The sequence below is a fragment of the Lissotriton helveticus genome, chromosome 8, assembly GCF_964261635.1.
Source record: "Lissotriton helveticus chromosome 8, aLisHel1.1, whole genome shotgun sequence".
Lineage (NCBI taxonomy): Eukaryota > Metazoa > Chordata > Amphibia > Caudata > Salamandridae > Lissotriton > Lissotriton helveticus.
The window spans coordinates 537,070,845-537,085,869 of NC_136069.1; the positions used below are offsets into that span (position 1 = coordinate 537,070,845).

The 15,025-nt window shown below is 42.9% G+C and overlaps 1 protein-coding gene across 2 annotated transcripts in view; it reads left to right on the forward strand.

The window, feature by feature from the left end:
* The window catches only part of TDRD3 (tudor domain containing 3), an 860,519-nt gene that overhangs the window by 479,020 nt on the left and 366,474 nt on the right, over positions 1-15,025 (forward strand). For both annotated transcript variants that reach the window (XM_078657412.1, XM_078657411.1), the window contains exon 6: positions 10,764-10,835. In XM_078657412.1, the coding sequence (XP_078513538.1) occupies positions 10,764-10,835 (72 nt within the window). The remainder of the gene's footprint in view (positions 1-10,763; positions 10,836-15,025) is intronic.

The following is a 15,025-nucleotide window of genomic DNA, read 5'->3' on the forward strand; positions in this document are numbered from 1 at the left end:
CTTTTCATTGGTACCAGTGCATGCCACTTACCTTTTCTCTTATCAGTTTGCCGCCCCATAAATACTGTTACCATCCGCTTTGGTGGAACTATAGTTTCATAAGCTTTGCCTTTTACTCTTGCAACATATTTATCACTTTTTCACCCGCAGAGATTGTGATTTGCATAGAACCAAAGGATGGTGCATGGCGCCGCCGACACTCGAACTGGGATCCCCAGCTTACGAGTCAGTAGCTCTAGCCGCTGCTCCACATCCTCTCCACTCCTGTTTTATCAGTCAGGGAGCTCTTTCCTTTCTCTGACGATGATTGATGAAACCAGTTCTTTATTCATTACATAAGTGAAACCGATACATTACCAATGCTTGTTTTTGATTGATGCTGGTGATTACTGACTCTGAAATTGCCAGGGGTGCTGATAAGCAGGCCCATGGCCAATACTACGTATATGATAACTAGTATAATTATGATGAGCTAAGATAACTTCGCTGTAAGTCCCTAAGAATGGAAAGGCATTTAGTTTTGGTGACACCTGTGGATTTAATGCACTTAAGTGTGCACTGCTGTGGTGCCTGGTGTCATTTAAAAGGCAGCTCTGCTGTGCATGCTGATTTTAAAATAAAACTATTCTCAAATTTGACTTTGGAATGAAAAGTACTTCCAAAGCCCAAAATACTTTTTATAACTTATGGGTCACCCCTCTTCCTTGTCCCCCAGCCAGATAGGAGACCCCTAATTAGATTCGGAGAGGGGCTTGAAAGGGAGTGTAGTCAGTTGGCCTCACCTTTGGGTTGAGTTACACAGACACACACACACACACCAAGGAGAGAATTTCCCCATTTTGATTTTTTTGAGAATAGTGCATTCTGGGACAAAGATATGCCACACTTCGCAGGAAGCGGTCATAGCAGAGGGAGGTAACTTTACCCCTATTAGTTGAGGTGTTCCCGCCCCCCCTCTTGCCAGCCCACTGCCTGGAACAAAAGAAGGACTGCCCTGCTGGACCCTTGAACTGCACCACAGAAGGCTTGCGCTCAAAAAGACTGCAACTGTTGCACTCACAAAGCTCCACAAAGAAAGGGATGTGCCTGAAGTAAAGGAAAAGGAGTGGACTCCCTCAGCAACAGGTACAACAGAGCTGGTAGAAGTCACCTGCAAAGCCAAAGAGAGGATCACCCCATCTGACCAGTTGCAACTTGATTTTTCCTGGACAATGCAGGTACATTGTGGGAAATTAAGTCCTAGACCCCAAGAGGCAATCAGAGTCTTTGAACCCTTGGCTGGAGCTACTGGGTCCTTGTTTACCGCAGAGGAACCTTAAAGTGACATGATTTAAAAGTTTGGAAACTTTCTGCAAACTTTTGCAGAAAAGCTCCAGGAGGAGATTGGTTTGTTGTCGAGAGTTAAACTGCCGATGCCAATGTGCCATTCAGATGAGATCGACCTTGCTGGTTCATCCTGCTGAAAAGCTCCAGGCAGAGCCCAACTCAACATTGAGGGGGAAGCAGTCAGCAACCACTTAGAGACCCTCCTCACGGCTGATGCTGATGATTCAACTCCCATAATTTCACTGAGCTGCAGCAGACTGCTGTCATTGCCTCTATCTTCAGATCCAAGAAACCCGAGGACTCACTGACTAACCTTTCAATGAGAAAAAAGCTCCAACAAAAAGACTAGGTCTGAAGGTAAACTTTTGACTGTGACCTAGCGCTCTGCTTATCCGACCCACTGTCCATTGCGGTCTGCCTAAACTTTTGACCATGTCCGGGTCCAGCACGTTGAGTGTGGTGAGTGGAGCTTTATGATTTTTGGTGCTAGGATGCACAATTTTTGATTCACTCTTTAGAAATTCATATCTGCGGTTTCCTACATTAGATTTGTGCCACTTTGCTTTTGTTTTGAAGGTAAAAAATATTCTCTGTTTTTATAAGCCGGAGTTGGATTTCTTATGTGATGTCTTTTACTTATTTACAGTTTTGGTTGTATTTACACACATACCTGCCTCCTAAGTTAGGCCTGACTGCTCATTTGCTGAGCTACCATTGGTTGAGCAATGTTTAACTTACTGAAACTTGACTGGACCTATTAGAGATTGTGGCATTATTTTCAGCTGAGGGGTGAATACCCCACCTACCTTACCCACTTTCCTACACTAACAATTAGTACAGTATCTCCTGAAGATTAGATTCCCTTGTTGTTCCCATCCTATGAACCCAACCGTACAGAGTTCCAGAGTTTGGAATCTGCTCCTTGTGGTGCAGACTAGCATTGATGGTTCTGGGTGTGAAGAAAATTAATTCTCCTATCTGTGTTATCAAATTTCTGAATAGCTCAGTCATCTGATGAATTTGCCTGTGTGGACATGAAACTGTCTGGAGGACTATCCTTGGCAGACATAGCCTTCTGCAGTATTCCTTGTGCATATCTTTCCCCAAGTGAGATGGTCCTTGTTTTTTGGACCCCTGGACAGTCTCTAATTGGGCTGACTCCTTGTTCTAATCTGATGGACTTGAGAGCAATGCGGTAGAAGTGCTTGAAAACGGGAAACAATTCTGATAGGTGAGAAGTGAGGCGGCCTTAATAGCTTAAGCATTATGGTGCATTAACCATTTAAATTGCTCTGTGTTATTCCAGTCAGTGGTGGTCCCAATGTTGAAGTAATTCTAATTTGATGTGTTTCCAGAGTTCTGAGGCTGATCCTACCTGGCACCATGCAATCATGTTGAGCCTTTTCTGATGTTCAGGACAGTTTGCACTTAATCCGTCATAACATTTTTTCCACATGAGCTATCCAGGCCAAATTTGCATTCTTTCTCTGTTCGACATTTTGAGGATTCTAAAGGTGACATGGTTTGTGTATTTCTCTGGAGAGAACTGAGAAAATACTAGTCAAAATACAGCAAGATTTTGTGAGAAAACAGTATTGCAAGGAAAAAAGTTTTCCCCAAAAACCAAATTAAAAAACAGTGCTAAGATAACCCTCCTCGGCGTTTAGGAACAATAAGAATTGTAAAAGACAAACAATGTATAGATTTTCTCAGTGGTAATCGGTATTTTTCCAATGTATTATGTCTTCTACCTACTTGCAGTTTGTGGTAGAAACAGGTGAACCTGGAAAACTATACATTTCTGAAAATTTGACCAAATTCGGAATTCAGCAAGGGGTTGTGTGTGGTTCACTCATGGTTTTCCAAAAGAAACTAAACGATGAAATAAAAAAATGAAAAAAAAAAATAGGAAAAAATTAGGAATAGTTGACAAAACTGTCCGATTTACAAATGTAGCACACCATTACGTCTGTCAGCAAATTCTAGTTGCAGGGATATAAATAGTGTTGGTTCTCCAAAAGCACACAATACCCAGAGCCAAAAACTGAGCTGCAGCTTAAAATGATTTTTCATTCTGTACAGACCATATTAATACATAAGGTAAAATCTAATGAATTACAAATGGGTATGATGGAAACCTATTTATTTTTTTAATGTGCCTAAGCTAACTAGCTTAGCAGTAAGTGAATAATTATACAAATCTGATTGTGGGGCTACCCATACAAGGGCATTTTTTATAATGTACATTTGAAAGTCAAAACTGGAAAAAAATAAACTAACAATACCCAATATTGTACTACCCTGTGTTTCCACACTTCTGAATAAAAATGGAGACTTCAATTTTGTGGCTAGCTTGTCACCCATGACAGGAAAGGCTCCAGAATGCAACAATGAAATATCAAGAGTTTGCTTGCAAATTGCCCCATTCTGACAATGTGGGTAGCTATGATGTTTAGTCCTAGGCTTGGCCGCCACCTAGGGAAACCTATCAAGCCAGACACTTCTATAAGTTAGATCCCCAGGTGAGTCTAGGGTGGTATGACTTGGATTACCCAGAATGCCCTGCAGAAGTCAGAAAAAAATGTGAGGATCACAGATTTTCTTGTCATTTCTGTGAGGGAAAGTTATGAAGTCTGCTGGGCTCCACAAAGTTCTTACCACCTAACTTTCCCACACTTTTTCTGATACAAACGGTACTCTACTTATGTGGGTGAGCCTATTGCCCATGAATAGAACCTGTAAAACCTTGGGTCATGTGAGGTGAGGATGCTGTGAGGCAATCACATGGTTATAGTTTTGGGCATTTATAGTGGTGCAGGCTAAGTCCACGCACACATGGCAGGACAGCATTTCAATCGGGAGAAAGGCAGGAAATCAGGGTGCTAAGACTTTGGTGATTGGCTGGAAGTGGGTGAATTTTCTGTTGCTTAAATATTGGAAAAATAGCCTTTTTTATCGATTCAAACTTTAATGTTTACAGGGAATGTTGGATAAGACTAATGATGAGAACCATTCCACTATGGATTCCCCGGCTTTTGGAAATGCCCAGGGTTTGTAGGGTATCCTAGTTGCTGGCTGTCTCGGAGCCTGAATAATGTTCTATTCACTATAACAAATTAGAGGAAATTGGGATTTCTCCGGTTATTGTTTTGACATATGGGTTGGCAGTGATCGCATTCTGCTTTTTCCCCTGGGAGGAAAAATACAGTCTGGTGTTGACCCTCCATTTTCGGGAGCAGAAAGGCAGGTGTGGCTGCTGGGGGAGGGGGGGGGTTGGGCAGTGGGAGGATTTGAAGGGGAAGGATGTGGCTGGAAGCCATAATGGGCAGCTCCTCCAGATTCTCCTTTTCTTCTTAACATAATCACTGGTGTCTAGTGACCTTTCTGCCCCCGTGAACTGTTGGGGAGTGAGGAAACAGTTTGATGCTATGGCGGAATACCCCCATCCAATTCTTATTTTTTTTCTTACAAACCAAATCTCTGGTGTCTAGTGGACTATCTGCACCCACAGGTAGAGCGGGTTGGAAGTAACCCCCCATCACCCTCATTAGAGATGCAGAAAAAAGTATTGCTGAATAGCTCTTTTTGCTTTCACTTTAGAGCTAATGAGGTCAGCATGCCCTGCTTGATGATAGTCATTCAGAATAAGAAAATGATTGACGGTGCTGTTAAAGCTCTTCCATAGCAGCCTAGGCTGAAACAATAAAAGTGGAATCCCTCCGGCTTGTGCACTAGAGTAATTTCCTCCCCTTCCATCATAGGAGCCATTTTCTAAAGTTGTAATGAATCAAAATTCTTAAAATTCCTTTCTCTATATGAGAAGAAGGTGCAAACATGTTGGCTTTCTATGCCATTCATTTCAAGGCTACTGCCTACCAATGGGTAATCAGAAGCTTAGAATGTTATAATAATGATCGACATCCAAAATCGGGGATTGATAAACCGTCCGAGGATTAGCAAGCAGCACGCCCACAGCTAGGCCTCAGATTAATTATAAGATAAACATTCCAACTTTAGATACTGTACACATCTTCTGACAACCATGAACAACATGTACGGTATTGTTATGGAACCTGAAATGTATGCTGGTATCTTTGCGTCTGACAATTCTACTCAGTTTATTGATTTATTTTTTTATTTATTGATTTATTTATTTATTTATTTTAGTCCTCATCAAGCGAATTTCCTAGTGGTATGGAGGAGTCGGAAGCCCTACTATCCATTCAGGGCTTTACTGTGGGTAGGCCAAATTGCCCTGGATGGGATACCGTCTAACCTTGTCCTTTGGGGCCCCCTTTTGTCCAACCTCAGGTATACGATTTGTGGGGGTGGGGGAGCTAGTCATTATGACTTCTCATATGAAGAACCAGCTTGACATTGTTGTTTCCTTTGCCTTAATCATTGGACCCCCTGATGTTAAACTGGTTGTATCTTTCCCAGATGTTCCAGTACTTGTTTCTCTTCGAGATCTTCCATTGCATCTCTAATTTATATACCCTTAATATCGAGTTTAGCCAATCAGTGTGTTATGGTGGCGATTGTTTTACCCCGATAATGTATATCTCCTTCTAGCCAGCAAGATCAATAAAAAGAGGTTAAAGGCAGTGACAGGGTCCCTAATCCACCCAGACCACTCCAAATGAGTGGGGGACCTCGGTATCGGGCTCCGTTTTTCCTGCTCCTGCCCATAAGGCCAACGCAGAAATCCCCTCGCTCTACTCTGCCCAACTCCCCGCAGTCGCGGCTCTGCCTGGACAGTGATTGGCTGGAGATTAGTTCACCATGGGTGGGCACTGCAAAATGCCAGATGCTGCCGGCGCCTTTTATCGCGTGCCCCATTTATATTTCTGCTCTTCTCCCAGTTCGCAGGACTCCCGTCTTTGAGTCCGAGCCTGTTTCCTTAGCTTGCTGGAAGTTAGCCGCTCAGTGACATGCAGCACGTACAGAGCACGCAGAACCCCCAGATCACACCGAGCGCTGATCGGGGCTAAGAGCCGATTCACTGTCATCCACTGCTCCCTTGAAGTCAACGCAAGTCGGGCGGGCATTCACCTTCACCAACACAGCTGTGTGCGAGCCCGAGTGCACCCACTAAGTAACTCCTCGGCTGCGCTCAGCTGACCGCTGCCACCGATGCTAAAGCCGCTGTTGATGCTCTGCGCTCTGTCAGACTGACAATTAGAGTGCTTCAGTAGCAGGATGTGATTGTGGAAAGTGCTATAGAAAATGCTGATTGTAGTGCGATCATTCTCCCATGTTCCATTTTCCTGGTGGAAACTCTCCGTGCTGCATTCCCTTAGACAAGGAGCTTGCGACTGAACTCTTCAGTCAGCCGCCATCTTCTCCTTCCCAGTTTATTTATTATTTTTTCATGTTCTGCTTATTAGGTTTTTCACTCTTGCTTGATTACTTTTTTAAATTCTCCAACATTGGATCTTTTATAGATTCACATGCCTTCTCTGCAGGTGCACTCTTCATTGACGTTTCACCAAGCGACGTCACATCTGATTTCTGCCCTTGAGAATCTTGTGGCTAAACTTCTGGCGGATCTCGCAGCTTGTAGCCACATGGCCAACTTGATTTAGGCACCAGTCCTTTCTTGTGAGGTAAATCTTTCTGGCCTCACAGATTGGATATGGTTTAAATGGCAGCATTTCTTTAGAAGGGTTGTCTGCCATCATAATGATTCCAAGGGATCAGGCAGCTAAAAAAGGACAGAAAAAAACAGCTTACCTTCCTGTTGTTAGTGAGAAGACTCTCAGTACTCCAGAATCCGAAGAAAAAACTGTTTAGAAAAGAGAAGAGTAGAGCTGAGTGTTCCTTTGCTGACTGCGGGGGTTTGGGGCTGTGAGCACCATTCACCCGATTGGCCAGAGTTTAGGTCTGACAATGAGGTGAATGGACTGTTTTCACTGTTATTTGAGTAAAGCTATATTATCATTGACTATCAAGGGCCCCTGTCTTGATGAGCGGGATTATGAGAACATGGGAATCTATGAAAGATGCCAATGTTGGAAAACCGGAGGTAAATAATTATTTTTTTCTGACCACTAACCGTTAATCTGTCACTTTTGGAATCTATGCACAATGTATATACTTAATATTTTTAAAGATATTTTGTTATATAATTTACTTTTTTTTAAAAATATTATCAGTCTCACTTTCTTATCTGTTTAATAAGCTTGTTTTCATTATAATATGATGTTGTTTTCTGGACTTAACAAAAATAAATGTTCCTTTTTTTCTGTTCACCACATATAACCTCCATGGATTAGTGTTGATCCCAATGTGTCTTTTGATCACAGTCGATAAGGCACCAGTGCTGCAAAAACAATTAATCTCTATGCTACCCAAGTGTGTCTTAAAAGCAGACAATTTATTATTTATTTCGGTGAGCAAATGGCAAATGCGTGCAATCTTCGCATTGCCAGTTGATTTCTATGGATTAGAATTGTAGGAAAAAGAGCAGCACAATGTTTACTAAACATACCTGTGGCCATACGCCCGTGGCTTAAATGTTTCGAAATGGAGCACTTCAGAACGCTATCTGTAAACCACAGATATTTTGGGCCTCTGGTATTGTAATTCCATCCTGTGGCATGGAATCAAAATTTGAGGGCAGCATCCAATAGAGAGACATGTGAGCCATCAGGAATTAAAAGAAAATTAAATCACATTCCATATAATGAAACTGTCTGGGAAGTGCTGTAATCCCCTTAATGACATCCAAAATGTGCTGGAAGGCAAATGCAGTATGGCTGCCAGGTGCGAATAAATGCAGATGGCTGACGCCTTGCTCCTCTTGGCAGTGCCTGCTGTCTCATTTCCTTTATTCTTCAAGCTGTGAAGAGTTGCCACGAATGCACTAGGTGCTAAATGGCTACAACTGTAACCTAGTAAATAGTTTTTTCGATTTTTGTAAAATTATTGAAGACGTAAAGTTGTTCTACTGCTACTTTTAAGATAGTCGACAAAAAATGTAATTTAACATTTTTTTTTAACTGGCTTAAATCTTTTTTTCTGAGTCACTGTTTATGCTCTACTAAATAGAGAATAAACTGAGATTCTGCGTTCTGATAAAGCCACTGCCAGTTTTGCTGATGAATAATGCTTCGATTGATTGTCAGGCTCCTCTTCACAGTTAATACAATCATTGAGATGCAGCCTCACATGATGTCACCTGACTACCCACCCCAATTTTTGTGTTAGCTCATGTCACTCCGTTCCTCGGAGGAGGTCGTTAAAGACCTTTTACCACCCAGCCTACTGTGTGCGGACAATACAAGCCGCTCTTCAACAAAAGAATAAGAGACCACAGAAAGATCAGAAAGGTTATTAAAGATAGGTAGGGAAAGAACGTTACATTGGAGAAATTAGAGTATTGCTAAGTATCACATTCGATCTGACGGATGCTTCTAACCGCAGGTTCCTCACTTTAGAATTTCTCCAACTGATCCCATTCCCAATCTGCTTCGAGTTTGCCTGGCCATCGGCGATGCTGCAACAAATTGAAGCCTTCAAAGAAGCCATTATGTGGATCTTAAGTGCTTTTCTCTTTTTTTATCGCTTCCTCTGGCAAGCCTTCTGGCCCCAAGAACCCGAAAAGGCATCCAGTCTGGTTACCACCAGTGAGACCTTCCCTTGCACCGACTGACCCTTTGGAAGCTGTTGCAGGACCTGAACTGACTCCAATACAGATGCTTGCCCTGGTGCCTGAACCAGCGGCAGGCTGCCACTTGTCGACACCAGTGCGAAGTCACAAGCAGCGTAAGAAGATCCGATTGTGGTTCCAATGTCTGACCCTGAACCTACTTAAGCGCAATCTTGACTGATATCACACTACGAAATAATTAAAATGCAGCTAGTTGTTTTATACAGCCTGACTGTGCACCAGTGCCTCCACCAGGGAGGTCAGGCCAACTGAGGATTCATTAATTTCAGCTGTGACTCTGAACAAGGCACACTGCCAGAAGGAGATGATAATGGCTGGGTAGGGGTTAGTCCTCTTCCCCCTCTTTATGATGATACGTTTTTTATGCATGTGCAAGATGCCAGTGGGCTTGATATCTTCCTTCATACAGGGTTGGACTCATCACTTGGGCCACCAACCGAAGATTGTGTGTTATTTAAGGTGGTGGTTCAATAGACTGATGAAGTTCTAGATTTGCAGCTGCCCTCTTTCGAGACCAAGGCTAATGTCCTTACTGCATTTCACCAGCCTAAGCCTGCAGCATCTCAACCCTTCCTGCTCTTCAACGCTAATGGGCACTTGGTCAAAGCCCGGTTTCTGTACGCTACTGAATATACAGGTGACCTGGCGTTACCGATCGCCACCTGGCAACCCTGATTTTCTCACCAAACATCCTACTCCAGAGAACCTGGTGGTGCAGGCTTCAACCAGTAAGTCTAATCCCAATTCCTTCCCCATAACTCCCCTGGATAGGGAGTCTTAAAGGACTGAGGTATTTGGAAAACGAATGTTCTGTTTGGCCTGTCTGGCACTGAGATTGGTCAATGCAGTCTGGTTGCTGGCCATGGTCAGCAAGATCTTGGCAGCGGTACTTGAAGAATTTAGGGCCTCTTTGCCACAAACTATTCATGATGGTAAGGACACGACCAGGTAAGTGATTCTTGGGAAGGGCGATTAGCACCAGTGTTGTGGTCCACCTCCTTGTGTAGATGAATTTCACTGAGTGTTCTGGTGATATACAAGCCTCACTCATGTATATGCCCTTATATGGCTCAGGCCTCTTTGTCGAAAAAGCTGTTTCTACCTGGAGCGTTTTAAGGACATTGGAGTCACCACACACTTCTTGGGACTATTGACGCCCGTTAAGTAGTTCCCACTAAGCCAATTGCCTGGCATGAAGACAGTGTCCTTCGCCCCAAGCATTGCAGCAGTTACCTCAGTCCTCTCAATGCCAGGGATCGGGGTCTGGCAGGCTTCAGGCAAGCCAGCAGTGGCACCTGTCCTCAAAGTTCTCCTTCCTTGTGGCTCAGCCTCTAAAACGATTTAGTGTGCTGGTAGCGGCATTCACCCTTCCTGTGGGGGGCAGGATCGACTATTTTATCACAGGATAGTGATCCATCACTTTAAACTAACATCACTAATTTCCTGACTGCTCCTTGCAGTCGATGGTAAGACATTTTTGTGTTTGCTATAGATCTGAGTTTCAAGTACAGCTTAGGAGATTGTCTCAGTGCAGGGAAACTCATTGTGTTAAATTTAGAATTGACAGTTTCTTAGTGTTGGGATAAGCCTTACTGTTTCCTCTCTTGTTTTAAGATAGAAGTAGATCATTTTTTTTGAAAATGTCTAGGTTTTAAGTTGCCACTGACCAAACTGAAATTCAGATTTAAGCAATGTATACAGTGCATTTGTTCCATTGTTAGTCATTTGCTTACTAGAAATATGTTTTTTCTATATTTTATTCCAGAGCCTTTCAAAACATAGCCGTTGCAATATTGGGGCTGAAGGAGGGCCACCCCCATTTGTGCCTTTTGGACAGGTAAGACTGGTAAACCATTATGCTAAATAATATCCAACATCTGACGATGGTGAATTAAAGACAAATGTTTTTACGTGGCAAGCCGCTTCATGTGGTGTCTTTCGATGTTATGCTTGTGCCAGACTGCATTTTAACATGATCACTGCATTGACATGCCCCTTATTAAACAGGATTTTATGATTTGTCTGTTTGTTGATGAGGTTTTAACAATTAAATCAAAGATGTAATTATCTTTAATATGTTTCCTGTGGGCGAGAACAGAGTTTGTAATGTTTTGCCTCTTTGCCTTTAGAGTGCCTTTAGAGTGTTAGATGAATTGCAAAAATTGTTTCTATGGCCTTAGGGAAAAATACATTTCTGGTTGGGCATCCTAGGTGATGCAACAGTTTTGTTTTTAACTAAGATTTGGAACCTTCATAGGATCATAATCTTTAGTGGGATTACATTTTTGTACTGCTTGATCTCTTTTTTAACCTAAAATTGGGTACCGTGAAACTTTCCTTAGGTAAACAGGACTTCACTTATAACACCCCCGCGTATCTGGAAGATGTGGGAGGGTAAATGGTGAGGGATCAGCTAGGAGCAAGATTCCATCTCCTCACTCTGTTGTCACCCGTCTTTCAGTGCATAGGTTTGTGGCTGGTCTGTGAGAGGGTGGGTAAGATAGCCCATCTTCTAACCCATAGTCTCACAGGCCCCTGCAGTTAAAAGTCTTATGTATGTGGAATGGATGAGAGTAGAAAGGTAAGTGGTTGGGAAGGCTCCTAGGAATTCTACCCCCTGCCTTGCCTTCCCATCTTTCTGGCACCGTGCAGGCACATCTGATGTTATCAGAGATCCCTGTAACGCAAGGGAAAGAAAGGGTCATGCTGCCGAGATCCAGCCTCCATGTTCCAGCAAGCTAGTTGCTTCTTTATCTTTTTTGAAACAATATGTATTTTTTCAAAACAAAAACAATTGTAATATATGGTCTGAAGGCGTCTAATAATGAAATATATATATTGTCAACTGTTTGTTTTGGCAATGAGATACCAAATAGTAGTACTGGGTAGGCCACCTCTCAAGACATTTCACCAGACATAAAGTTTTCCTTTTTGCCCATTATAGGTCCACCACTGCTGTGCTTTTCCTCTCAGTTGTCTAAAACTAAACACATGTCTCCCTATTCATCAAACGTCTGTCAATTTTGCATACTTCCATCCACACTTGGCCTTATATATACACCTTGTCCTCACAGTCCTTCCTTTGTGTCAGAGCACCACAAATTATTCAAGGGACCCTTCTCTTGGAGTCAGTAGATTGCTTTGTCTTTTTGCCAAGTACTTCTAGTCTGAAACACATATTTTCTTTTGTTGGCTTTGGTGGAAGTCTTTGATGCTTTGGTTCTGAGTTCGAACTATCCAATTTCCTACCATTCTCGTCAGTTGAGCCACTATTCGCTCAAAACATTCTGTCACTACCAAGATTGTTCATGTATATCTCAAAACACTACCACCACTGTTCATGCAGATATCAAGTAGTGAAGTAGTGTGGCTCACTGGTTAGAGGCGGCAGACCCGAGAGCAGAGGACGGCCCGGGACCAGGGTTCGATTCCCGGCGCGGCAGGTTTCTGGACCAGGGTCAGCGGACTCGATAATTCTCTCGCCTCGGTGCCCACTCTGATCAGCGATCACACTCGGCAACTCTGGGCATTAGCTTGCCTCATCTTCACTAACGGCCCCACCAGACCGCCGGGGATGCCTGGTCTCACCCTAGAGATACCCATTAAGGGACCATCTCTCAGGGAAGCCAGGAAGGGTTTCGCAGCGGTCGAAGCGCCTTGGGACCCTACGGGTAAGTAGTGCGCTATATAAATGCCTATACATACATACATACAAGTAAAATTTATCCGACTCATCCATACCACGTATCTGGCAGCTATGGGTATATCTTGTGATTAATGGCAGGCTTCTGGAATGCTTTTCGCTTTCTTAGTATAGTCCTGTTACAATCAGCATCTATAATCAGCATCACACATTCTCTCTCCCTTTTGATATATCCCACAGGCCATGGCTGGCAGACCCTCTTTAGTGCTTTATAAAGAAAAGAGCAGTTGACCTCACTGTCAGTGAATCATGTTCCAGAAACAATCTATTGTCTGGTGCTCCTCATGGGAACCCCTTCCACATTTTATGTGCTTCAGCAAACACTATAGTACAAAGCAATAATTCACCCTTCACACTGCCATGTGTGGTCTGGCCCTGTCAAAGGTCTGAAGAACATCACTTTCATAAATAACGACCATTGAAATATAAGTCCCTCAGCTATCCACCCAGTCACCATAGCCTCTGAATATATTTTATAGAACTCTCTTAAGTCACCATAATGGTGCATTAGCAGGAAACGGTGTCATTTTAAGCACTTTCATAGCAGTCCAGTCACATATGAGACATTTGAGGTAACCAAAAGTTTAATTCTGTGTCCTGGTTCCAAAAGAGTCATAAATTGGTAATTCATCTTCATAAAGGTATGGCTGCTCACTTCTTTATTACTTTCCCTGTTAGTTGAATCAGCAATCCATTCTTGTAGGTATTGTAATTGAGAAACCAGATATTAATATTCCATATTAAGAACTTCCAAACCACCTTTTTCGTAAGATCTTCAGAATGGCTCAGTCAGGCACCAGGCAATATCACTTTGGTAAGTAAACTGTCCGGTTCCTAAACTACACGTCTTGGGATCACCCAAAACAATTCCCTGAAATGTGTGCAATGGCGTTCCCTGACTTATATTGGAAGAAGCACCACATTTAGGAAGTTGCCTATCTTTACAGTAAAACCCTAACAAATCAAAATTGCTAATGTGATCAAATTCCGAACAAAGTTCATCTAATGTTATTCTCTGCACTAGATATAGGAAGAACATGTAAAGGCTCCATTTGATGGTAAAGTGTTGGTGATAAGTAACATAAGTGTAGGAGTTCACAGCTGAACAGTGAAAAACTGAGAAAATGTTGGCTCTTCATACACTTTTTTTTTAAACACCTACTGCAGTGGTAGTTTAGGTTTATTAAAGGGCCCGGTTTTCATCAGGACAATAAGATGAAGACCTTAAATAATTGAGTTGGGGTCGAAACACTAATGTAATTAATTTGTTGGCTAGACATTTCATATAAAATCATGGGGTCCGAACTAACACAAATATTCTTCTCTCAATTCTTTCTTGAAGTTTGTGTAAGGACAGTAAAATACAAATTTTTTGATGTTGGAGATGAATGCGTAACTAGTGAAGTCTTAATACAAATGTTCCTTTTTAGGTCGAGCCTAGAGCCAGCGCGCATGCGCTGCTCTGCGAGACTTGTGGTGGAGTAGCGAATAGGGGCTCCGCCCATACTTGCTATTGGCTTGTGTCCTTGTCTGTCCTAAATGCTGGAATCTGATTCGTAAATAGGCTTGTTAGTCCCTCCTTAGTACCACCTCCTCTTTATTTGTCAGCTGCCATGAGGACTGACCCCTTTACTTTGGTTGTTGCATGGTACATGTTATTTAGACTGTGAGCACTATTTATTTTAATGTTGTTCTCCTACTGCGGGCACGACATGCTTTGGTGCCTTCTTTACCCCCGCTCTCCCTCCTGTTGTCCATGCCTTCTTCCCAACGCCCCCCCCCCGCCGTCCCGCTGTTTGCGTGTTCTCCCGTAACCTCCCGCCCTCCCTCCCATTGTTCATGCCTTCTCACCCGCCCGGCCTCCCTCCCTCCCATTTTCCGTGATGCCAACCATTTGCAATGCAATAGGTCTCGCGTAAATGCAAGACCTGTTGCATTGCAAATGCTTGTTGTAGATGGTACTTAACACTGTCACTTCAGCTGATTTGTAATCCCTTCCAGTTTTGGTGAATACAAGAAGGAAAGTGCAAAGGGATACAATTATTTACCACAATCACCAGCTTAGTCTCTAGATTATATCAGCTGGCCAGTAGAGGCTTGCAGGACTAAGATAGTTCCCTAAAGGGCAGTACCTTTGAAATCTAGTAGTCTGACTCGTACAGAGACAGTCACACGATAGTCTTTACATATGATTCAGTCATTGTAGGCATGTGGATGCATGGAGCATGCATGGGAAATTATGCTGCCTGGGTAAATAAAGAAGGTGTTTGACTTCTATAAATTCCTGACATGAAGCTCCAGTATGTTTCACTTGAGTTCGTTCT